Source organism: Prionailurus bengalensis, chromosome B3 (genome assembly GCF_016509475.1).
Source record: "Prionailurus bengalensis isolate Pbe53 chromosome B3, Fcat_Pben_1.1_paternal_pri, whole genome shotgun sequence".
NCBI lineage: Eukaryota > Metazoa > Chordata > Mammalia > Carnivora > Felidae > Prionailurus > Prionailurus bengalensis.
The window spans coordinates 8956351-8981005 of record NC_057355.1 but is presented as its reverse complement, the minus strand read 5'-3'; the positions used below and the strand labels follow the sequence as shown (position 1 = coordinate 8981005).

The following is a 24655-nucleotide window of genomic DNA, read 5'->3' as shown; positions in this document are numbered from 1 at the left end:
GCTAATACGTGGAGAATTGATACTCCATGGTGCTGGGCCTTGCTTTTCTAGAATTGGGCATATTCCTCCATTTGTTTAAAATTTCCTTGTTATCTCTTGGTGAAGTCCTGGGATTTATCATACAATCCCTGGGGTATTTATTATTAATTCTGTTCCTAGATACTTTATAGTTGTGTTGCTATTGTGAATGGGATTTTTATTATACTTAATAATTTATTTTGCTGGTTTATGTAAAGAAAATTGATTTGGGGATATTTAATTTGTGACCTGTCTGCTTCCTCAATTCTTGCCTTCTATCTAATAGATTTTCTGTTTCAGCTGATTCCTTTGGTTTGTTTTAGTACATAATCAGTCTTAAAATAAAGATAATGTGATTCCTTCCTTTCTAATACATATGACTCATTTTTTCTTACCTTATTGAATTGTTTGGGACCTGTCAAAAAATGATACATAATAGTGATGAGAGCAGGTCATAGATCGGCCATGGTTTTAATAAGAACTGGTTATGTCAAGTATGGTTTTGACTGTTGGTTTATCTAAGTATTTGCTATTGTTAGTGGTGATAATAAATACTTGTATAATGTGCAATGAGACAAGTGCTGATGTAAATTTTTGTATATACAACCTCACTGAATTGTCTCAGCAGCTCCAGGAGATAGGTGGTATTATTATTATTATTATTATTATTATTATTATTATTATTATTTTCCCCATTATAAAGATGGGAAAATTGAGGCACCAGTAGGTCAAATGACTTCCCCAAAACTACACAATTAGTAAATGGCAGCACTGGAATTGATGTCAGCAATCTGGGCCTCAGGGCCTGTGTTTACACCCACCTTGCCATGCTACCCCCTCTAGTCTAGAAAGAGTTCTGGCAGGTTCATATACTAAGACCTATATCAGAAATGGATGCATCCATCCAGAAGTTCTTGTTGTTGTTGTTGGTGTTTCCCTTCTGCCTTTTGGTCTGTTTATGTACTAACATTTATGTTAGTAGATTTCTTAATGATGTCACCCCATGCCATCCTTAGCAAAATACTCTCTAGATCATGCTGCAGAATTATTTTTTTTTTCAACGTTTTTTTTATTTATTTTTGGGACAGAGAGAGACAGAGCATGAACGGGGGAGGGGCAGAGAGAGAGGGAGACACAGAATCGGAAACAGGCTCCAGGCTCTGAGCCATCAGCCCAGAGCCTGACGCGGGGCTGAACTCACGGACCGCGAGATCCTGACATGGCTGAAGTCGGACGCTCAACCGACTGCGCCACCCAGGCGCCCCTGCAGAATTATTTTTTAAATGTTTATTTATTTATTTGTGCGTGTGTGTGAGAGAGAGACAGAGAGACAGAGAGACAGAGAGAGAGAGAGAGAGAGAGAGAGAGAGAGAGCATGAGCAGGGGAAAGGGGCAGAGGAAGTGAGAGACAGAATCCCAAGCAGGCTCCACACATAGCATGAAGCCTGACACAGGGCTGGATCTCACAACTGGGAGATCATGATCTGAGCTGCAATCAAGAGTCAGACACTTAACCTACTGAGCCACACAGGCAACCCCAGGCTGCATAATTTTTTTTATATATTCCTATTTCTGAGCATAAACAACATTTTCTTTAATTGGGATATCTCTCGATATATGTAGATATATGTATTATATGTAAATTTATGTAGATATATGTAGATATAATTGGCATATAGCATTATATTAGCCACAGGTGTATCACACAGTGATTCAACATATGTACATATTGTGAAATGGTCACAGTAAGTCTTATCAGCATCCATCACCACACAATTATAATTTTTTTTTCATGTGGTGAGAACTTTTAAGATCTACTTTCTGAGTAACTTTCAAATATACAATACAGTATGTTAACGATAGTCACCATGCAGTATGTTACATGACTTACTTACAAATAGAAGTTTGTACCTTTTGACTGCTTTCACCCATTTTGCCCATCCTCTACCCCTCTGCCTCTAGCAACTACCAATCTGTTCTCTGTATGTATGAGTCATCTTTTCTTTTTTCTTTTAGATTCCACACATTAGTGAGAAAATAAGGTATTCATCTATAGAGATAGATGTCTAATCTCACTTTGCATGATGCCCTCAAGGTCTGTTCATATTGTCGCAAATGGCAGGATTTCCTTCCTTTTCATAGCCGAGTAATATTCCATAACACACACACGCACACGCACAAACACACGCTCATTTTCTCTAGCCATTCATCCGTTGATGGACACTTAGGTTGTTTCCATGTCTTGAGTATTGTAAATAATAGGCTTGTGCTAATATTTTAAAAGAAATAGGACACTTTTCCTTATTCATTTTGTACTTGATGCCTGCTCTTCTTTGGGTTTATCTCCCTCAGGCCCCTCACACATCCACAACATTTTTGGGGCACAGAATTTTCTCCTCAATTCTATACACATTGCTTCATTGTCTTTGATATTTAAGAGTGGGAATAAATTTTAGGTTATTTAATTTTGATTGTTTATAGGGTTCCCAATACCTTTTTTTTTTTTGCTTTTTTATATTAATTATATCTCATATATTTGTTGAAACTGTTTGATCTGTAGACTCAGATTTTCTTTTTTAATATGGAATTGTTCTGGGGCACTTGGGTGGCTCAGGTGGTCAAGTGTCTGACTCTGGGTTTTGGCTCTGTTAATGATCTTGCAGTTCATGAGTTTGAGCCCTGTACTGGGCTCTGTGCTGATGGCATGGAGCCTGCTTGGGATTCTCTCTCTCTCTCTCTCTCTCTCTCTCTCTCTCTCTGACCCTCCCTCCCTCTCTCTCTCTCAAAATAAATAAATAACTTTAAAAAAAATAAATAAATACAGAATGGTTCTCCCTTTTTCTCATCCCCTCTCTCTACTTTTTCCTTCTTCTTGGCTTTTATGGTGATTAACAAACTGAGTCTGAAATTCAAAAGGGAGTAGATCACTTTTCCTTAATCTGCTCTTATATACACACACACACACACGATTCATGTGTGTGTGTGTGTGTGTGTGTCATTATTTCATCTTATTTTTTCGTTAAGACATTGGGAAATTTCTTGAGGTTGTCTGATACATAATGGATTATATTTTCTGCATAGAACTGTTAACGCTCTCTTTTTAACATTTAATTTAGAAATTGTATTTTACATCTCCATAGTATAGTTACTTCTCAGCTTTTCTCATATCTTTCACTGTACTTTTACCAATGCAATCTAATCTCAATCCTTTTTGAGAATAAAATTAAGAAATTTCTGGGGTGCCTGGGTGGCTCAGTTGGTTAAGCCTCCAACTTCAGCTCAGGTCATGAACTCGTGGTTTGTTGGTTCAAGCCCACGTTGGACTCTGCTGACCGCTCAGAGCCTGGAGCCTGATTTGGATTCTGTGTCTCCCTCTCTCTCTTTCCCTCCCCCACTCATGCCCTCTCTCTCTTTCAAAAATAAATAAACAGGGGCGCCTGGGTGGCGCAGTCGGTTAAGCGTCCGACTTCAGCCAGGTCACGATCTCGTGGTCCGTGAGTTCGAGCCCCGCGTCAGGCTCTGGGCCGATGGCTCGGAGCCTGGAGCCTGTTTCCGATTCTGTGTCTCCCTCTCTCTCTGCCCCTCCCCCGTTCATGCTCTGTCTCTCTCTGTCCCAAAAATAAATAAACGTTGAAAAAAAAATAAATAAACATTAAAAATATTTTAATTAAAAAAAAGAAATTTCTCAGATTTTTCTCATTTCTGGCAGTAAATCTTTCTCATAAAAAGACGTTTGTTTGGTGTTTCAGAGAGCCATCCTTTTACCTGCAGTATTTGTACACAGGTGTAACATTTTCCCTCTTTGTATGTGTTAGAGAGTGTTTGATGATCCCCAATTTCATAAAAAGAGACAGTCTAAGCCAGAAGATGTTGTAGATCTTTGGAGGCAGATACTAATTCCTGTCCACTCATAACTTGGGTTTGAGGATGGAAACAGGCCCGTGCAAAATTTGAGGACCGATTGAAGACCACCGCACCAAGGCAGGACTTTCAGGGATGACAGACCCAGTCATCCCACAACGTGTAAAACGAGAAAGTGAGGTTGCTTGACAGTTTTAGCCATGGCATTGGGTACAGCAGACAAACAAGGAAAAGCCTTCATTCATAGTTTCTAATCACAAACTCTCCTTTAAACATATTTGGGGTCAAAATTTAAAGGTACAGTATGGCCCTACAGGTCTCAAGCCAAAGCTTCAGCCTATAATGGTCCCTGATCAGTAGTCCCCAAGTACCTAGTGGAGGAAAGCACAAGTTCTCTCTGGAGCAAAGAGCATTAAAACCAAATTCACAAAGAGTTTCTCCAAGTTCAAGAAAATGTGAATATAGAGTTTCAGATGCTTATAAAATATTTGAGCAGACAAGCCTACAATATTGACATTAAACAGAAAAGTCAAACGAATGATGGATGCCCACAAAGACTGTATATACAGGAATAATCAGGGAGAGAATATAAAATAACTATGTTTATAGTGTTTCAGAGACAGTTTTTGAGATGAATGAATCAAAAAGAAGATTCAGTAAAGCTGGAGAGCAAAGTATGAAAATAAGACATTGATATGAAAAGATACTCAGAATTTATTACAGTGATAGAAATAAAAAAATACAAAAGTAAAGGTAAGAGATATGGAGGACAGAATAAAAAAATATGTTTAATAGGAGTATTAGGCTTATCTTTGTTTTCCTTGATGAGGAATGGGGAGAGGCAATACTCAAAGAGATACTGGGTTACATTTTTCTAAGCGATGATGAGAGACACCAATCTTTAGTGTCAATAAATTACACATAAAAGAAATAAAAATAAATCTAGACCTACTTCAGAATATGGAAGGTCTAGAAAAGATCTTGCAAATTGCTGTAGGGAATTCTACTCATTTATTGGCATGCTGTAGCTTTTTAAACAGTTTTTGCTCCGTGGATGTTCTCTTGATAACACCTCTCCTCCAGATTTCTGTTTTTTATTGGCAAATCACAGCAGTAATGGTGGGAAGCATGTATGTGGGATTGGGGGTAACCACTCTGCTTTCACTGCCAAATTGTCACCATAAATCACATCATTACATGCTTGGTGTTTTGCTTTTTTTCTCACCTGTCATTAAATCGTAAGCATTTTCCATATTGTTAAGTGGCCGTTAAAATAATCATTTTAATGGTTTTATTATAGCCCATCAAATTTATTCCATTATAATTTCCTTAGTGATTTCTTCCTTATTAGATATTTAGCACTTTATTTCCTTCAAATTTTGATTATTACATATAACTTTGACATAATATGTATCTTGTGCTTCACTTTTATTTTGAATCGTCCCTCAGGAAAAGTTTTTAGAAGTGATATTATCACATCAGATGGCATTGTATTTTGATATGCACCAAGTTTTGTCATGAGTCAGCACTATAGATGATAAGATTGAATATATTTCTATCAATTTTCTGGGTGTAAAAGGCATTTTTATTACATAATAAAATAGAATGTTTTTCTGTGCTTGGTTATTGCTTTTTTCCTTTTGCTCACCAATTATCAGCACCTGTGCTTTTATTGTATTGTATTGTATTGTATTTATTTTTTATCTTTTAGAGAATGAGAGCATGAGTGGGTGAGACAGGAAGAGAGAGACAGACAGAGAGAGAGAGAGAATCTTAAGTAGGCTCCATGCTCAGTGCAGAGTCCAATATGGGGTTCAATCCCACAACCCTGGGACCATAACCTGAATTGAAATCAAGAGTCTGATGCTCAACTGACCGAGCCAGCCAGGTGCCCCAGTATCTATACTTTTTAAACGTCATTTGTGGATGCTATGTTTACCTTACCGATATGTAATTTTCTGCATTAATACAAATATTCTTCCCATATGTATGCTATTTAAAAATTATGTGATGATGAGGGTAGTAGAGAATTTCAGTCAAATGTACTTGTGAATTCAACTTATTTTGAGGTGGATGATCAAAAAGTTTCACATGTAATGAATTGTGTCAGTGAGATTTGCTTACAAACATGATGCATAGATAGAGACCTATACTTTCTAGTAACATTAGTATATGCATATTGGTGTGAGAGATATTGTTGGCTCACCCAATGCTCATTTTTTTTTAAAGTTTATTTATTTATTTTGAGAAAGACAGAGACAGTGCAAGTGGGGGAGGGGCAGATAGAAAGGGAGAGAAAATCCCAAGTAGGCTCCACACTGTCAGCCCCGAGCCTTACATGGGGCTTGAACTCATGAACCGTGAGATCATGACCTGAACCGAAATCAAGAGTCAGACACAACCAACTGAACCACCTAGGCTTCACCCCGCTTTTTAAAAAATTATTCAGCACTCATTTCTAACACTGTTCTCTTACCTGTCTCTTTTAAACATACTGAACAATCTAAAATATTCAGTTACCAGACCATTGTAAAGCTGGAGTTGGCTCTATTATACAGCTCTGGCCAAGAAAATATAAGCAAAAATATGCTGGTGCCTCCTTTCCCCATTTTCCTTTCTCCTTCCTTGAGTGCTGATATGCTGGCGGGAGCTACAGCAGCCACCTTGTAATCATGATCAGAAAACCAAGAAAATGACAGGTACAGGAGTCCTGATTTTCTTAGGCCTCTGAAATAATGCCATGAACTTCCCACCCCCAACTTATTATGCATAAAAAAATAAAACTCAATTTTTGTTTAAACAACTGTAGTCAGTCTTCCTGTTACTGGCTGTAGGGGAAAACATCCTAATTAACACATATAAGCCTACAGGGAGAGGAGAGTTGGGTCTCTATTTTAACAAGGCTCACTTTTTATTTAATGTTTTTTATGTTTGTTTTTTTGTTTTTGTTTTTGTTTTTTGAGAGAGAGAGAGAGAGGGCATGAGTAGGGGAGGGGCAGAGAGAGAAAAGGAGACCCAGAATTCAAAGCAGGCTCCAGGCTCTGAGCTGTCAGCACAGGGCCCAACATGGGGCTCGAACTGGTGAACCCTGACCTGAGTTGAAGTCAGCCGTTTAGCCAACTGAGCCACCCAGGTGCCTCAATAAGCCTCACTTTTAAACAAACCCAAAGCCAGCTTTATTTATAAACTTGTTACTGAGAACCTGTGATAACTGACCAAAGTAGATATCAGAATTTCTAAATTTTATCTACCTGTTTTCTGGATCATATCCAGAGATGTGAATGCATCTCCTGAAGCAAAACTAAAATAAAGTATTTAAATCCTCATGACACTTGACAGTGGGAGAACATAATTAAAGACATTCATATACTTGCTATGCAAAAAAGTGAAGTTCCACTTGACAAATCCAAGAGACAATTCATCCAAGCCTCTCCATATCCATCCCTGTAGAGCCATTGCTTATCCATTATTATATATTGAGGATAAGCTATATAACAGGCTATGTGCTCTATGCCAGGAATGTAAAGAGGCAGACACTGCTCAGTTCTTGCCTTTGAGGATTTCATTTCCAGGCTGGGTGTGGGAGGTGAGAGGAGACTCTCCATATAAACAAATATTTTTGATACTCTGTGTACTGTGTGAGAGTGAAAAGAGTAGAGTAGTAAAGAGAGATTCATAATGGAGAGCAAAATGGAATAAGTGATTTGCTCGAGACCTTACAGCCAATAAATAGTCCGTTTCTTCTGGCAAGTCTTTTTCATGATACCAACCATTGCCTGAGATAAATAGATCAATATTTGGGATACAGAAATGTTTTTGTGTTATAAAAATGCTGTCATTTGGGCCATTGTTTACAGAAGTTGACTGGTGTGAAGGTGTTGCCCTTGACCCAGCAATATGCCTCATGCTATGAGATTTGTTGCCCTCAAGGACTTGTCCCTTTTTTGACCTGTTATGTGTTTTGCTAGACGCTAGGGTTACACATAGGTGTCAGGCGTGCTGCGTGCCTGAGGGGCTGGATTTTTGTTCATATTCTCCTTGTCTACTCTTTCTTGCCACCAGTGAGGTGGCTGATTGAGGAGGAGGGCATGGCCTTTGCTTCATAACTCCCCATCCAACTGGCCATTCTAGAATAAAGAAAAGCACGTAGGAAAACAGGGTGCAGGGGAAGAATGAGACCTTAGAACTTTAGTTCGTGGAAAGAGACAGATTTCTCTCTCTCTTTGTTCAGTGATCTTTTCTATTGACTTAAGAAAAATAACTTGTTAAGCATCTGTCTTCCCCTCCCATTGCTGTTGTTTATGGAGGAGCAGATTTCCCTTAATTCTGAAGCAGTGTCTCCTTTCCTTAGGAAAACAGGTGTCCAAACATGCAGCAAATCAAATTGTCAAACAGCTGAAATAGACATTCTACTTTCTTTTATCCTTTTACCTAGAAATTCTTTGGTGAGCCTGATGATTTCCTAGTTTGGAATTTTGTTTTTCCTTGTGATACTTATGACCAGTCTTTTTTAAATATTTACTATCACATCTCTGTCTTCTGTATCACTGCTATTTGGATATGAAAATCTATTTAAGAAATAATATTCAACTTTTGATACCCTTTTATTTAAGTGAAATGTGTTTATAAACATAAAGAACTCAGGACCACATTGAATTCTGTCATATTAAAAACGTATTTAGGAATAAAGAAAGAGAAATTGAGCTGATATTGACCAGTACTTTTATGTGCACCCTCAAATATTCCTTGTCACTGCATGTCTAAATATATGGAGGGAAGAATTATGATCTCATTTTTCAGATGAGAAAATCAAGGCTAATAGAGTTCATTAAATCCAAGATCACACAATCAGAAAATATTGAAGTCAGGATTCAGAACCAATCCCTATCTAATTTTGAAAACCATGCACTTTATACTTCATCACATAATAGAGTCCTTCCTAATCTAAGTATAACACTTTGGTGAGCAGTCGAGTCTAGACTCTATTGCTGTGAGGTCATGGATAAAGTATCAGCTCCATGGTTTTAAATCTCCTTCTGTGATGAAATGGCAATACCTATGTGATAGGACTTTGGTAACTATTAATTGAGTTAGTGCATGTGAAAGGGCTCAAACAGTATTTGGTACCTAGTAAATGCTCTGTAAGGTTGTTTATTATTATTATATGTCACTTCATGGTATAATAGCATGAGTATGCATCATGGCTTTGCTTTCATGTACTGTCTCATCACGAATGAATAAGTGGTGCTAAACAGATGTTGGTGTTGTTTTTAAGTTCTGGTATTTGTATATGAAGGATCCCCCTAATTCTTCTCACTGATTGACAGATTTACGGGAGAGAAAGGGATTTTAGTACAATTGTTCACAAACTTTTGTTTCAACAGTAGAACCCTTTTTAAAATACATATAGAAGAGGGACGCCTGGGTGGCTCAGTGGGTTGAGTGTCCAACTTTGCCTCAGATCATGATCTCACCACTTATGAGTTTGAGTCCTGCATCGGGCTGTGTGCTGACAGCTCAGAGCCTGGAGACTGCTTTGAATTCTGTCTCTCCCTCTCTCTCTGCCCCTCTCCCGCCTCATACTCTGTTTCTCTCTCAAAAATAAACATCAAAAAAATTTTTTTTAATTAAAAATACAGATAGAGGCATTGCTGCTTTGACTGAACTAAGGGAAGTGACTCCGGGAACTCTATCCACCCCTTTGCCCTCCAGGACCCCTTGTCAGCTCATTATTGCCTTGGGGGTCTTTCTGGGAAACCTTGAATGACACATAATGCAGACTGAGAATCACCAATCCACAAAGCACCCAACAAAGCACATTGGATAGTGACTGATAAATACTATCAATTCTCAATTTCTGTGATAGGCGAGTGTCCAGAAGCCCTCACTCTGGATCTCAAAAATTGTCTTTACTCAGTTTCCATTACATAGTCTCTGCTGATAGTTTTGTTTACCTGGCAGGGTCTACAGTTTGGAACCAGTGAACTAGAGGAGATGGGAGCCATGTTCTGTTTGGGTCTCCTCATCTTGGAACTAAAATCTGTAAGCTGTAGTCATCAGCTCCTGACCTGTGCAGCAACTCTCCTGAATGCTGAGGAAGAGGCTCTGGACCACCACCTCCAGCGGTAAGATGCTCACAGGGGTGTGAGGGGAATTTGGACCTTGGTGTTCCGATCACAGCACATCTCAGAAATGAAAGCCATGTGGTCCTAAGGGTCTTTGACAAGGACAAAATATGGAGGAGCTGCCAATTGAAAGTAGGGGCAGTCACAGTCTACTGGACCCAGACTCAGGGTCATTCTCACTTCCTGTGTTCTTCACTCCCTGTGTTCTTACTGAACACAGGGAGGATGCTGCCTACTTGTACACATAAATGAATATATAAGTCAACATGTAGTTAAAAACATGCATTATTAATAAATTTTGCTTGTGATAAAGAAGATGCAGCTTAGCAACACACATGTGCATCTACATATACTTATGCCTGCCAGTAATGTGTTTATATTTACTCAGGCATCATTTGGGAGCCTGTTACTCGGCAAATAAAGGTAATCTCACTGCCAATATTTAGGAACTTGGGGACAAGAAATGTATCCTCTCCCCATTCTTAAATAGCACTGTTCCTTCTCAGATGATGAGAAGAACCACCTGAAGATGATTAATACATTTGCCTGGAGACCCTGACTCACAGCCATGGCAGGGGAATGACAGATTTCCAAGGATTGTGAGGAACATTAATGAATCAAGAGAGAGGGAACCATTATCCATATGAGCCTTTTTGATGCCTTTTACTCTGGACAAATATTTTAGACTTGACAAAAATAGATTTAGGGGCAAGAAAGGAAGATATAATAGCCATATGAGAGCAGAGAGGACCAAGAAAAGTCAGAGGAGTCAAAGAAGACTAAGTCATTGCCCATATTTTGAGCCAGGGAATGGATGGGGTGTTGAGCTACTGGAAGAGGAAGTACCTACTGGTAAATGAGGAAGCATCTCATCATGTCCTTCATGTCCAAAAGCAGAGAGAAAGCCATTAATACAGGTGCCATTTTATTTCTAGTGCATTTTCATTCATTTTCCTCCTGCCATTGTTAGGCTGTGGTTCCAGTGTGACTTCTCACCAAATGGCCAGTCAAGCCTAAAATGATCTAGCAGTGTAAATTAATTTTACTTTGGAAGGTACTGGTTTCTCTGAGACTTAATTACCTAAATGCAGTAATTAACTTGCTCGTCATACTGTGCTATAGATCATAGACTATGGGGACCTAAGTAAATCCAGGCTTCTTTCCTCCCTAGAGACGCTGCCCCTGATTTCTTTTGTTTTGACATCACCACCACTGCCATCTGCCCCCAGTCCCTTCAACACCCCTCAGCGCCCCAAGGCTTGGTGTGTTTGGCATCACTGTGGTGTTTCTACCTCTCCCTCTGACAGCAAGCACTTCTACCTGCCAGGATATATATTTCATCTTGTCTTTTCATCTTTTGCTAAGCTATCTTGGGTGCAGGCATGCCTGAATTTTCTTTCTTTCTTTCCTATCCCCCCACTTTCTTCTCTGCTGCTCATTGAGAGAAGATTGAGCAGACCTGGCATTGCTTGCTTTCCCTGAATTGATTGTGCCCGTCTGTTTGATCCAATGCAGTGAGGATTAGTTGCCTGTAAACTGGAACAAGAAGAAATCTATCAAAGAAGTGCCTCTTCTAATTCAAGTCTAAAGAATTTGGTGTCGAGCTCCAAATACAATAGCTGCCATGTGGGTTATCATAAGAAGATTATATTACTTATTCTTCCATGCCATCCCAACACTCCTGATTATTAATTGTTCAGTTGCAACCATCCCAAGGGTTCTAAAGCTTAAAGTCTTCCCTGACCTCTGGCCCTTCTTAGGCTGGTGCAGCTCCAGGGCAGGATACTACACATAGGATGTGATTCATGTGTGTGTTTTAAGTAGGTGTACACTACATTCAAGAGGCATGGAGTTTGGTGGCAAGCAGTGGGATGGAATTTGCCTGTTTCACCCAAACGTTGTTATTGACTTAATCCACTCCTATTCACTGAGGCAGTTGGACCAAAACAGACTATGGTTCCTGCCCAAAGGACCTGGAAACTGCATGATTGAGAGGAAAATCACCCTGAAAATATCTTGACCAAGATATTGGCTCCTTATTGGAGCCAATAAGGGTGTATTCATTAAAGGATGACGGAGGGGAACTTAATAAAATAAAACCCACTGGTTTGCAATCAGCAACAGGCTGTTTGAGTACCTTTGATTAGTTTCTGATGAATAGGGCTCAGTCATGAGCTCTAGTAATCAGCAGAACGGAGCAAATCCTAGGGATTTTGTTAGCAACAGGGATGTTACTATAATACAAAGAGCATAACTAATGTTTGTCAACACTACCCTCCGCATGCTTTAAAGAGGAGATTTCAGCCACCCTCCTCCCCACCGATGTTTCCCTGGGTGTGCTCTGTATAACAGGGTTATATACTTTGGGAAGATTCTTTTTTAGTTGCACAGAAGGAAATACTAGGGGGAAAAGAAGGGTGGGTTTTTGCCTAAAAGTCAGTTGTAAAGAAATCTGAGGACATCGTATTTGGAATCTCTTAGGCCCCCATAGAAAGTGTTAACCCCGGGAGTAACGTGCAGGGAAGACAAAGTATGGCCTTATGCTGCAAACACCATGGTTTTTTGACAATAGTTTTCACACTTCATTTACCATAAAAACAAGTAGAGTGTAGTCAACATCCACAGAGAAACTTACCATTTTTCATGGGCAGAGAAAGAGCAGAAATGGTGGATGTTTGCCCAGTGGCCGAAGCGTAAAAAGAAGTATGGTGCATTGAGCTCTTTGTTTTGGTTTGTCTTTTACAGTTTCTCTCCTTCCCCGTTGCTCATTTAAAAAACGTCTGCAGACTCCTTAAGGCGTCTTTTGATCTTTCCTCTCCTCTTCCTTCCTCCTTTTTCTCAGTCTTATCCCCAGAAATAATTGCGGGCACATTGCAGGAATGCTAAGCTGTTTCTTCAGGAGGCGCCGTTTATCCATTGTGACAGGTCTTTTGCAAAGTCACTTAACAGTTTTGCCGAGTCAGCCACTGTTCATCTCGATTTGTATCCCTCCAATGCCTCTTGCCTTTCTCAGCTGAGCTCCCCTATCTCCACTTGTCCCTCCATTAATAACAGAGAGAGCTCAGAATTTCTGAGCTGTGCCTGGCTATAGCTCCATATCTAGTTTATTCTCCCAAATGATAGTCCTGTGACATGAACCTGGGCTCCCCCGAGCATCAGGACAAGTTCATTTTGTCCTCTCTTTAGTTTGATGAGGCAAGACTAAACAAATAAAAATCTGTCATAGACTTTAGAGAACATAATTATATTTTTAATAATTAAAAGGTACTTGATTTTTATTTAAAAATAGTTTTGCCTTTCTCAATTATATAAAAAAATTGTATTTTGGTAAATCATATTAAATTATATTTTGGAGAGCACACACAAAAATAACATATACCTGACTTTAATCACCCTACTTTTAATAGAGAACTGTTGTCAATGTTTTGGTAAAATTAGATTACTTTTTTCACCTAAACAAATATGTAACATCCTTAACAACAATGTATGAGAGGTCCCTTTTCTGTAACTTTCTGAACACTGGTTTTCTTTCTTTTTTTAAAAATAGACTTCATTTTTAAGAATAGGTTTAGCTTTACAGTAAAATTGAAAGTACAGAGGTTTTCCATCTACACCCTGCCCCAGACACACACAGCCTCCCCTGTTATCAACATCCCCCACCGAGTGGTCCATTTGTGACAATTGATGTACTGACACTGACACATCATTATCATCCAAAGTCCAAAGTCCACCTTAGGGTTCACTCTTGGTGTTCTATAGTTGTGGATTTGGACAAGTGTATCTACCATTATAATTTCATACAGAGTAGTTTCCATGCCTTAAAAATCCTCTGTACTCTCTGCCTATTCATTACTCTTTCCCCACTACCCCCTGGCAGCCACTGATCTTTTTACTGTCTCCCTAGTTGTACCTTTTCCAGAATGCCGTATAATTGGAACCATATAGTACATAGCCTTTTCAGATTGACTTCTTTCTCTTAGAAATATGCATGTATGTTTCCTCCATGTCTTTTTCATGGCTTGATAGCTCATTTCTTTTTAGCACTGAATAATATTCCATTGTCTGGATGATTCACAGTTTATTCATCCATTCAAGCCACTGAAGGACATCTTGGCTGCCTCTAAGTTTTGGCAATTATGAATAAAGCTGCTGTAAACATCTGTATACCTATTTTGTGGGGACATAAGTTTTTCAGCTCCTTTGGGTAAATACCAAGGAGTGTGATAGCTGGGTCGTATGGTAAGAGCATGTTTAGTTTTGTAAGAAACCACCAAATCATCTTCTGAAAGGGCTGTACTATTTTGCATTCCCAGCAGCAGCAAATGAGAGTTCGTACTGTTCCATATCCTCACTAACATTTGGCCGTGTCAGTGTTCTGGATTTCGGCCATTCATATAGGTGTACAATGATATCTGATTGTTTTCATTTGCATTTTCCTGACAACATGCCATGTGGAACATCTTTTCATACGCTTATTTACCAGATTTATGTCTATCTTCTTTAGTGAGGTGTCATTAAGGTCATTGGCCCATTTTTTAATCAGGTTATTTTCTTCTTACTGAATTTTAAGAGCTCTTTGCATATTTTGGATAATAGTCCTTTATTAGATGTGTGTTTTGCAAATATTTTCTCCCAGTCTGTGACTTGTCTTCTCATTCTCTTTCGCAGTATCTTTCCCAGAGCAGAAGTATTTACATTTAATGAAATTGAGCTCATAAGTTATTCCTTTCATGGATCGTGCCTTTGGTGTCGTATCTAAAGAGTCATCACCAAACCCAAGGCCATTTAGATTTTCTCCTACATATTTTCTAGACACACCAGTTGCTTTTGCATTGAAATCTTTGCCATTTTTAGGTGAAAATGAGTTGAATTTGGATGTTTTTGTTTTTTGTGGATATGTGCATCCATTTTTTTCTTTGTTTATTTTAGCTTTGATAACCTTCCTATCTCGGTATAATAACGAATAATTCATAATTCAAATAATTAGTTAAATAATAATTTATTGTAAAAATGTGTTATCTGTTACTATACTGAGGTACATAAGTTTATAATAAGGCTATTTACATATTATAATTTCTTTTCCATTTTTTTTACCATTGAATAGTTTTATATTTCTGTATTACTAATCATTTGCCCTAGAAATTACTAAATAATCCATCCTTCATCAGTGGTTAGTAATGTCAGTTAGCTAAATAGCATTTATACATGCGTGTACCTGGGTATATTTTCTTGATGTTATATTCTGTTTCATTAGTCTGTTTGCCAGGAGCACATAGTCCTTAATATTGTAGCCATGTAACTTAAATACATAATGCTACAAGCACCACCTCATTAATATTTGTTTAAAAATGTGCTTTGCTATTTTCTCTTCTTTATTTTCACTGATGAAGCCTATAATGAGTCGTTAACTGCCAAAAATGAAACCACTGTGATTTAAATTCAAACTGCATTAAAATTATAGATTTTTTGGTCTATTGACTGTTTGCCTATATTGCTTTTTCAAAATCTGGTGCTTTGTTCCTCTTACTTAGATCTTCTTTGATGTTCACAAAGAAAGTATTGTAGGGGTTCTTTTTGTACCCTTTCATGTGATTCCTGGATATATGATCATAGGCTTTTAAGCTTAATATTTAAAATTTTCTTGTTACTCTTAAAAGGGTCTTTTACCCATATTTTTCTAAGTGGTTATCACCATGATGTGATATCTATTTTATTTTTAATTTATAATCTTGGCTAGAGTTTTGAAAACATTATTTAAGGATGGTGATTCTAGGGGCGCCTGGGTGGCTCCATTGGTTAAGTGTCATGATCTCACGGTTTGTGAGTTCCAGCACCAGATTGGGCTCTGCGTTGACAGTGTGGAGCCTGCTTGGAATTCTCTCTCTCCCCTTCTCTCTGCCCCTTCGTCACTCTCTCTGTCTCTCTGTCAAAATAAATAAACTTAAAAAAAAAAAGTTAAAAAAGGAGCACCTGGGTGGCTCAGTTGGTTAAGTGTCCGACTTTGGCTCAGGTCATGATCTTGCCTTTCATGGGTTCAAGCCCCATGTTGGGGTCTGTGCTGACAGCTCAGAACCTGGAACCTGCTTCAGATTCTGTGTCTCCCCTCTCTCTGCCCCTCCCTTGCTCGCACTCTGTCTCTCTCTCTGTCCCTCAAAAATAAACATTAAAAAATTTTTTTAAGTTAAAAAAAAAAAAGTATGGTGATTCTATGGATATCCTTGCTGTCAATCTAACTTTAAAATGAGAATGACCCTAAGCATTTGAACATTAAGTAAAATGTCTGTTGTTTTGATATTAATGCTCAATGTCTTCTTTATAAATTAGTTTTTTAGCTTATTAATTAAAAAATCAAGATTGGATGATGAATTTTATCAATTTTTTTGTATCTATAAAAATGATTATTAATGAATTAATGAATTATATGAATTATAATGAATTCATTAATGAATTAATGAATTAATAAAGTCTTAAATTATGATAACAGACTCTCTAATCTTCATCCATCCTTGAAAATCAAAGGAAACTATATTTTGCTATGATCTAAAATATCATTTTATCACAGACATTGATGTTTTTAATATGAATTGAGGGGGCTTGTGCCTATAGTTCTGAGTGAGTAAAATCTGTGCTTGGTGTATATTGCTGTATCATGTGGAACACTTCAAATTTCCTAGGGTTTGTCCTTGAACATCTTGAACATACACAAATGGTCTATAAAACCCGTTTGTTTCCCATTTGTTTGAAACAAAGATATTATTTTTCTGTTCCTCTTATCCTGTATGAGAAGTATCTGTGACATTTAGATTGCCTTATAGTCATATTCAAATCACTGTAAAATTCAATTTTGTTTAATTACTTGCATTGCTCATTTTTATCCATTCTGTACGGTTATGTCCCCATTATTTTTTCTCCATGTTGATTCATCTCACAGTTTTGCTAGCGAATACCTTTAAAAAAAAGCTTTTTTTTTTTTTTTTTTTTTGGTAAAGTAAATCAAGGGTATTTGGCATATTAATATATATGTGAATCTCTGTCTCCTTTACACAGGAATCCCATTGTGCCTGCCTGGAGGTTTGACTGCACCATGTAGGCATGGCTTACTCTGCCGTTTAATCTCACAGTCCTCAGCCTGACTGTCCTCTGCATACCCCCTGTTTCTCCCGCCTGAATAGTTGTACTGGTTTTCATTGTTCACTAACACAAATATTCTATGTCTACATCAACTATATTCCTTATGTTACATTTAGGTCCTTTTGATTGATTTGAATCTGAACACTTGGTCACCTTATGACACGCCTTTCCATTAGCAGGTGGCAGTGATTCCATCCCAAATTGTCATTTTTCCTTCTCTGGAATATTTGATATCTGCTTCCCAACCTCCGTATCTGTCTTTTCTTCTCCCCTTATCATCCTTTTTCTTCATTCCCATTCACCAAGTTCTGGAAACTGTTTGGCCTCACAGATTTTTTTTTTATTATTTTTTTAACATTTATTTTATTTTTGAGACAGAGAGAGACAGAACATGAATGGGGGAGGGCAGAGAGAGAGGGAGACACAGAATCCGAAACAGGATCCAGGCTCTGAGCTGTCAGCACCGAGCCCGACGCAGGGCTCGAACTCATGGACTGCGAGATCATGACCTGAGCCGAAGTTGGCCGCTTAACCCACTGAGCCACCCAGGCGCCCCTGTCCTCACAGATTTAATGTTCTGTGGCATGACTCTCCTCTTTGCTGATAATGTGTTTTGATTTCATTGCTTCTGTTTCCTTTTCTCTCATCAGCTTCTCTTGTTCACATTTGTAATACAGCGAGTTCTTGTTCCATTTTAACCTGTAATTTTTTCATTCAGTGTTTCAGAGATTCCATTTTTCTTGAATTTTCTGTGTCAGGCTGGCTTCTGTTTCTCATGGCTGGTCGTTATCCAAAGTGAAAATTGTTCTGTCAGCTGACTGAGGAGGTGTCTGTCTCCTTGTACATTGCAGAACGTTCCACCCACCCCGTTGTTATGTTTCTTCCCTCCTTGTCTTTCAACTTCTATTTCGTCATCGCTTGTTTACTCATCTGAGAACTCTGTCAAGACTCATAATTGCATGATAATCCAGGCTTTGGATAGTCTTTAAAATCTTGTGTAGTCTAACTGGATGCTGATAGTTCCTCTATGTGAAGTAACCTGATTTAGATGGTGTTTTTTTCCTCAAGAATTCAGAGTATTTTTGCTTTTATCCAAGAGCACAGAGTTGGGGAAGCTAAGGAGGTAGGATATGAAAAGTTATATGCATCTCTGGATACACTCTGACTGTCTCAGGATGGTCACTTAATATTTTCTGAGTGAAAATATGAATTGAGATTTAATGCTATCAATGAACTAGTATTAAAAATAAGTTCATATTTTGGAATTCTGTAGGAGGAAATCAATGACAGTTGTGGTGATGATGTACTCTCCTAAGCAATTTGCCTGTATAATCTCATTTAAACATTTCAGTAACCATACAAGGTAGGCATTATTATCTCCGTGTACCGATGAATACATTGTGACTCAGAAAGACTATGTAGCTTGACTAAAATGGCAGGGTTGGTAAATTGTAGAACTGGGATTTGAACCAGGTCATCTTGGTAAAGAACCAGTACTCTTGATCACTAAGACATCCTGTCTTTTATAGATAATAACAGCTAAAATATAATAAACATTTATGCTTTTAATGTACAGTGCTATGCATTTTGCAGCCATACCTCTCCTTGTTTTATCTTTTAAACCAAGGGTTGGCAGACTTTTTCTGTAAAGAGACAGAAAATATTTTAGGTTTTGTGGGCCATATGGTCTCTTTTGCAACTGCTCAGCTCTACTGTGGTAGCATGAAAGTAGCCATAGAAAATATGTAAATATATAGGCATGGCTGTATTTCAGTAAAATTTTATTTACAAAAATAAGCAATGGACTAGATTGGTCCAAGTGAACCATAGTTTTCCATCTCCACTTTCAAGGGTTCTTTGAGGTATGTATAATTATTATCTTCCCTGTACAGATGAAGAAACTGGAACTCAGAGAAGCCATATAACTTGCCATTTGCCCAGCTAGCAAGAAGCATGTTAGTGGTTGAACCAGGTAGTGTGACTGTGTATCCTTGATGTTTAATGACTACAAATACTAAGCTGTCTGGGCCTTTGGATGCCCAGTGAATGATACTTCTTTCTTCTCTCGTGAATTCCAAATCAAATAAGAAATAGAGCACAAGAGCTAGGTAGGTTGAAATAAAACATAACTGCTTTATTACTGGTAATGAGAGTCATGGCCCCACCAGAATTGAAGTTCTTCACCTAAAGCTGTAGGGTTAGTGTCTGCCTTGCTAAGCTTCTCGTGCAGAGGAGCAATGGGTGCACCTGAGTCTGATCCTGCAGGGAGAAAATGAGAACAGGGGGCCATGGGGTGCTCAAGCTCAGTCAGCATCTCTCTCCAAATCACCAGTTTCATGTTATTCTTCCTCCATTAGAGAGAATGGATGGGGACAGAAAGTGGAGTACCAATGTCTATGGGCCAAAATGGGAAATCTGGAAATGGGGAGAATCAAAAGGTATCATTATATCCAAACAAAGGATTGCAAATTATAGTTACATTGAAACTCTGATAATATCTTCCTTCTCTTGTCTTCTGTCACCCTAAATGTATTCAAATTTTTTAAAAAGTAGCCCATGGTACCTAATATTTGAGAATGGTTTTAGTTTCGTTCCATAGTTGTAGGCAAAGAAATGCCCAGTGATTACAAAGATGGGCATGTTGGAATGGGACCTAGCCTGGGGCAGTCTTTTGAGATGGTGAATATCACATGTTGCTTTAAAACATTAAGTAGTTCCCTAATGGTTCAAGAAAAATGAACTAACCAGGAAGAAATGCTAATCTTATCTTGGGAAAACAGCAACAAAAACCCAATTCTATTAGTAGATAAAGGCAAATCCAAATATTTTTGTTATGATTTTATGCTGATCCTTCTATAATAATTAAATAAAAATAATTAAAAAAGAAGAATGTTAGTGTGTCTATGAGAAAAGAGATTTAGTAATATCATACAGCTGTCTGTAAACTGGCTTACTTTCCCCTGGAGAAGAATTTCACAACTCGTAAGAAGGTCCATAAAAAGCTCAATGCCATTAAGTCCTATATTTCCAGCTTGTATATCCCTCAAGAAGATTAATTTAACAGAGAACAATATTTAATGTATAGATATTTATAGCAATGATACATCTATCCCCCCAAAATTTAAACAACCCAAATTCTTAGCAGTACTAAGAAGCAAAAGAAAACCATTATTGATTAATTTTCTAGTAGAGTATGAAACTGTGAAAATGATTAGTATGTTTATATATATATATATATATATATATATATAATAGCAAACATTCATTAGAGCCTTACCATGAATCAGATGCTGCATTTTTAAACTATTATCTCAATCATATATATAATCCTGTGTGATGCTATAATTAGCATCCCCTTTTGCAAACAAAGAAAATAAGTTTTGTGGAGTTTAAGAGATTTGCCAAATGTCATGAATCTTAGAAGAGACTGCTGGCTTTTGAAGCCAATCCATCTAACTCCAAGAGTTGGGGGCCATTAAGTATATAACCTAAATCCAATATAACCCTATTATTAGTTTCTTGCATTGTACAGTCACCAAAAAGATGTGTTGGGTGTACGTATGTCTGTGTGTGTTTGTGTGTAAGTTTTTAAAAATCTGAATGACTTGGGTCATTTTGGCCCAGAAATATCCCTTGATTGTTTTAATAGTATTCCGGGAAATCAATGTCATCATGGGTGGAATGTGTGTTGCTGTAGGTGGAATGCATGGCTACCCATGGAGAGAGGAATTCCAAAGACAAAGATGAAAGAGATTGCAGACAGATAGGAGTCAAAATGCATTTTCTTCATATTGCATTTGCTATTTGCAAAATGTTAGCTCCTAATAACCATGGAAGCTAACCTAAAAGAAATCCTATTTTACGAGTGATTCCACGGGAGCCCAGGAAGTCTAAGTGACTCACTAGGTGTAGTTAAGTGATTTACCTATTGCCAGTCAACACTGGGGATATCTTTCACCTCTGCCTCAGGCTCAACCACATGAACAGCTGGTCTCTTGCCTATGAATCTATAAATACCTGAAAATAAAATAGGCTACCAGTCCCTGGAAAAGGGTTTCAGTCAAGAAACTTGCTCTTCCTACTCTTTATGTCAATTTCAGCCTATGCAGTCCTTGTCTTTGTTGTTAGTTCTAAAAATGGAAGGCAAATAAAAACCTGTGAAATTCTCCCAAATACAAGAGGCAGTTTTTATTCAAAAAGGCTGCAAATAGCTTGGCATGGGTGGCTTAAGTTAATTCCATAGCTTTTCATTAATTTTTGAAGTAGTTCTTGTTCTTGTTTATTCTTAATGTTGACTTTGTCTTTGTTGTAACCCCATGAACCCTCATACCATGGCCCTTACAAGGAGCTAGATCTTGGGGTTCAAAGCCACTTCACCTGTAAGAGTTAGTTTACCAGCTGTAAACTGGTAGGGCGAAACCAAACTATGGATTCAATAAAAGCAGTGAGAGGAAAGAAGGAGTGATAAGAAAGGAAAAGAGGGAGGGAGGGAGGAAGGAAGGAAGAAAGAGAGGAGGAATGAAGAAAAGAGAGAAGGAGGAAGGACAGACAAATGGATGGAAGGAAGGAAGGAGGGAAGAAAGAAGGGAAGGAGGGAGGAAACTGCATCACAGGAGAAGAAATCAGGTCATGATATTTAAAACAAGATATCAAGGGGCGCCTGGGTGGCGCAGTCGGTTAAGCGTCCGACTTCAGCCAGGTCACGATCTCGCGGTCCGTGAGTTCGAGCCCCGCGTCAGGCTCTGGGCTGATGGCTCAGAGCCTGGAGCCTGTTTCCGATTCTGTGTCTCCCTCTCTCTCTGCCCCTCCCCCGTTCATGCTCTGTCTCTCTCTGTCCCAAAAATAAATAAACGTTGAAAAAGAAAATTAAAAAAAAAAACAACAAGATATCAAGATAACATAGAAAGTTTACATTTTTGGTTTGTAAGATCCTGGATGTAGATCAATCTGATGCAGAAGGAAGAAGTCTGCTTTTAAGCTTCTGAGAACATTTCTGTGTTTTGCCTGATTTCTTTATCCTGGCCAGGTGTCCAACTCCCCTCTCTTAGGAGGGAACCAAGTAAAGAAACCCAGGCACATCCACTCCATCCAAGAGGAAATAGTCTATCCTGAGTTTTGGTGTCCCACAAGTTCCCATAAAGCCTCACTTTTGTACCCAGCATAGTTTTTCTTAAGTCATGTGGCTTAGATGTCAGGTAGCTCAGTTGTGGGTATTGCTGCTGACAGCCGACTCTGTGCTTCTGGGGAGGTGGCTTACCTTCTTTACTCTGAGGCTTCTTAGCTTCCAAATTATAGGTCTTTAAATTCCTTTTAGCTTTAATATGGTATGTTTATTTTCAAGGCTACAGCCATTGACATCTTCCTATTCCAACATGGGTAGTAAGGTTGCAACTGCAGGGTGGTTGAATTACGCTAAATGGCACAAAGCTGGTATGAGATTGAGTGAAAATTAAATTTTATCTTGATGCCTACTGGATAGATAATAAAGAGACAGAAGCTTAACCATGCACAGGTAACAGAAAGGAGATATAAATATTGATGAGAAAAAAAACAATAAAATAAAGATAAAAGAAGTATGTTCAAAAGGAGATATCACAAATATTGGGGAAAATTACATGGTGGGAAAGGATGTCAAAGCAGTCATCCAACACAAAGTAAGAATCAGGTGCAAGGTGGCCCACTAAAAGAGGGTCTTAAATATTCTTAATAGGAATCACAGCATGTGCTCTTTTCTGTTCTCAGAGTTGGATGCTTCAGGAGAAAGGAGGCATGACTCACATCTGCTTGGTCACTTTAATCCTTTTAGATGAGTTTGTCCAACCCAGATCTCAAGTATGTCCTAGGAAAGCAAAAAATCTCTTTAGTCATGTGATAGCTCAACCCAGACTTAGCAATTCTATTTGTGGTGAGAGATGAGTCTACTGGAAAATGGAGATAACTTAACATAAGCCAGTATGGTCCTAGGGCAATGGGAATGGAAACTAAATTAGAGCCAATATGTTCATGATGACTTGGTATTCATCATTTTGTTATGTGGCTTTGAATCGGGGAGGCTAACTGGCTCCCTGTGCTTTGCCAATGTGTGACAAAATAAATATAGTGAAGGGTAGAATAGTGATAATAGAATAGCATGTGCCCAGGAGTGTGATAAGGATTTGATATGTATTCTCTTAAGTAAGGCAAGTCCTAGGAAGCCAATAGTAGTAGTAGTAGTTATCTTATAGATGAATAGAGTCTTAAGATATTGCATGTTTGATAAAGGCCAAGTCACTACTATATAACTGATTCATGATTCACAAACAGATGACTGAATTCAAATTTCTTCTTTTTCTATCTGAAATGTATTGAGAATTATTTTTTTTTACCCATAAAGCAGTCTCCAATACAAAGGGGAAAGCTGAAGCCATGAAATTCGATCAATAAATCAACGTTCTTAACCAGAGATCTGGCCCCTTTGAGTTCATTGCCAACATCACAGCATCCTCTATAGTGGGGAAGCATCCATCCAGATCAGCCTCAACTTCATTGACCTTTTACGCACTAAATGTTCAAAGCTGTGAAGCACAACCAGCTATCGCAGCTTTGTTGTTGTTCTTGTTCTTCATGTATTTAATTACATGGGAATGACTTAGAGAAAGTCAAAGCCACTTCTCGTTCTAAACAAAGGATATGCAATTGTCATTTAGGTCTACCTAATATCAGTGATTGAAGGCTTGCCTTAGAAAGGATTGATCTAGGGGCGCCTGGGTGGCGCAGTCGGTTAAGCGTCCGACATCAGCCAGGTCATGATCTCGCGCTCCGTGAGTTCGAGCCCCGCGTCGGGCTCTGGGCTGATGGCTCAGAGCCTGGAGCCTGTTTCCGATTCTGTGTCTCCCTCTCTCTTTGCCCCTGGCCTGTTCATGCTCTGTCTCTCTCTGTCCCAAAAATAAATAAACGTTGAAAAAAAAATTAAAAAAAAAAAAAGAAAGGCTTGATCTAACTCTTGGTAAGGCCTTAGAGAAGTGGAATGGTGTCTGCCTCCTACCAGTGAAGCACCCAAAACTACAGGTGATTTGCAGTCCAGTCTGAGCTATAGTTTACACACTCAGGCACTAGTGTAGTGGGAAAATAGACACCAGGGAATTGAGTGTCCCCATCAGAAAAGCTGTTCATGGAACCACTGATAAGAATAAACAATGCTTATTGATTGCTTAGCATATGCTAAGCACAATTTTAAGTATTTATCCATACAAGATTTTTTTAATCCCCACAAATAATCCTGAAAGGTAAATATTATTTTGCCTCATTTTATACAGATGAACCTGAGGCACAGAAAGCTTAAATAACTTACCTAAAATTACTTGTAAATGATGGTGCTAACACTGGCATGTTTAACCACTATACCAGTTTTAACCATAGGGTTTTATAAAATCTGATCTCTTGTTTTTAACTGGTTCCTACCTGTATCTGTACTTGTTTACCTTATCAGGAAAACAAGCTGCAGTTTATAAATTCTAAATTTGAATGTTGCATAAAGGGAA

General features: G+C 38.3%; 1 protein-coding gene across 1 annotated transcript in view; it reads left to right on the top strand.

Moving 5' to 3' along the window:
- Positions 1-24655, top strand: part of AGBL1 (AGBL carboxypeptidase 1) — a 765585-nt gene that overhangs the window by 530609 nt on the left and 210321 nt on the right. Inside the window, exon 22 of the mRNA XM_043554727.1 lies at positions 9841-10004. Coding sequence (XP_043410662.1) covers positions 9841-10004 — 164 coding nt within the window. The remainder of the gene's footprint in view (positions 1-9840; positions 10005-24655) is intronic.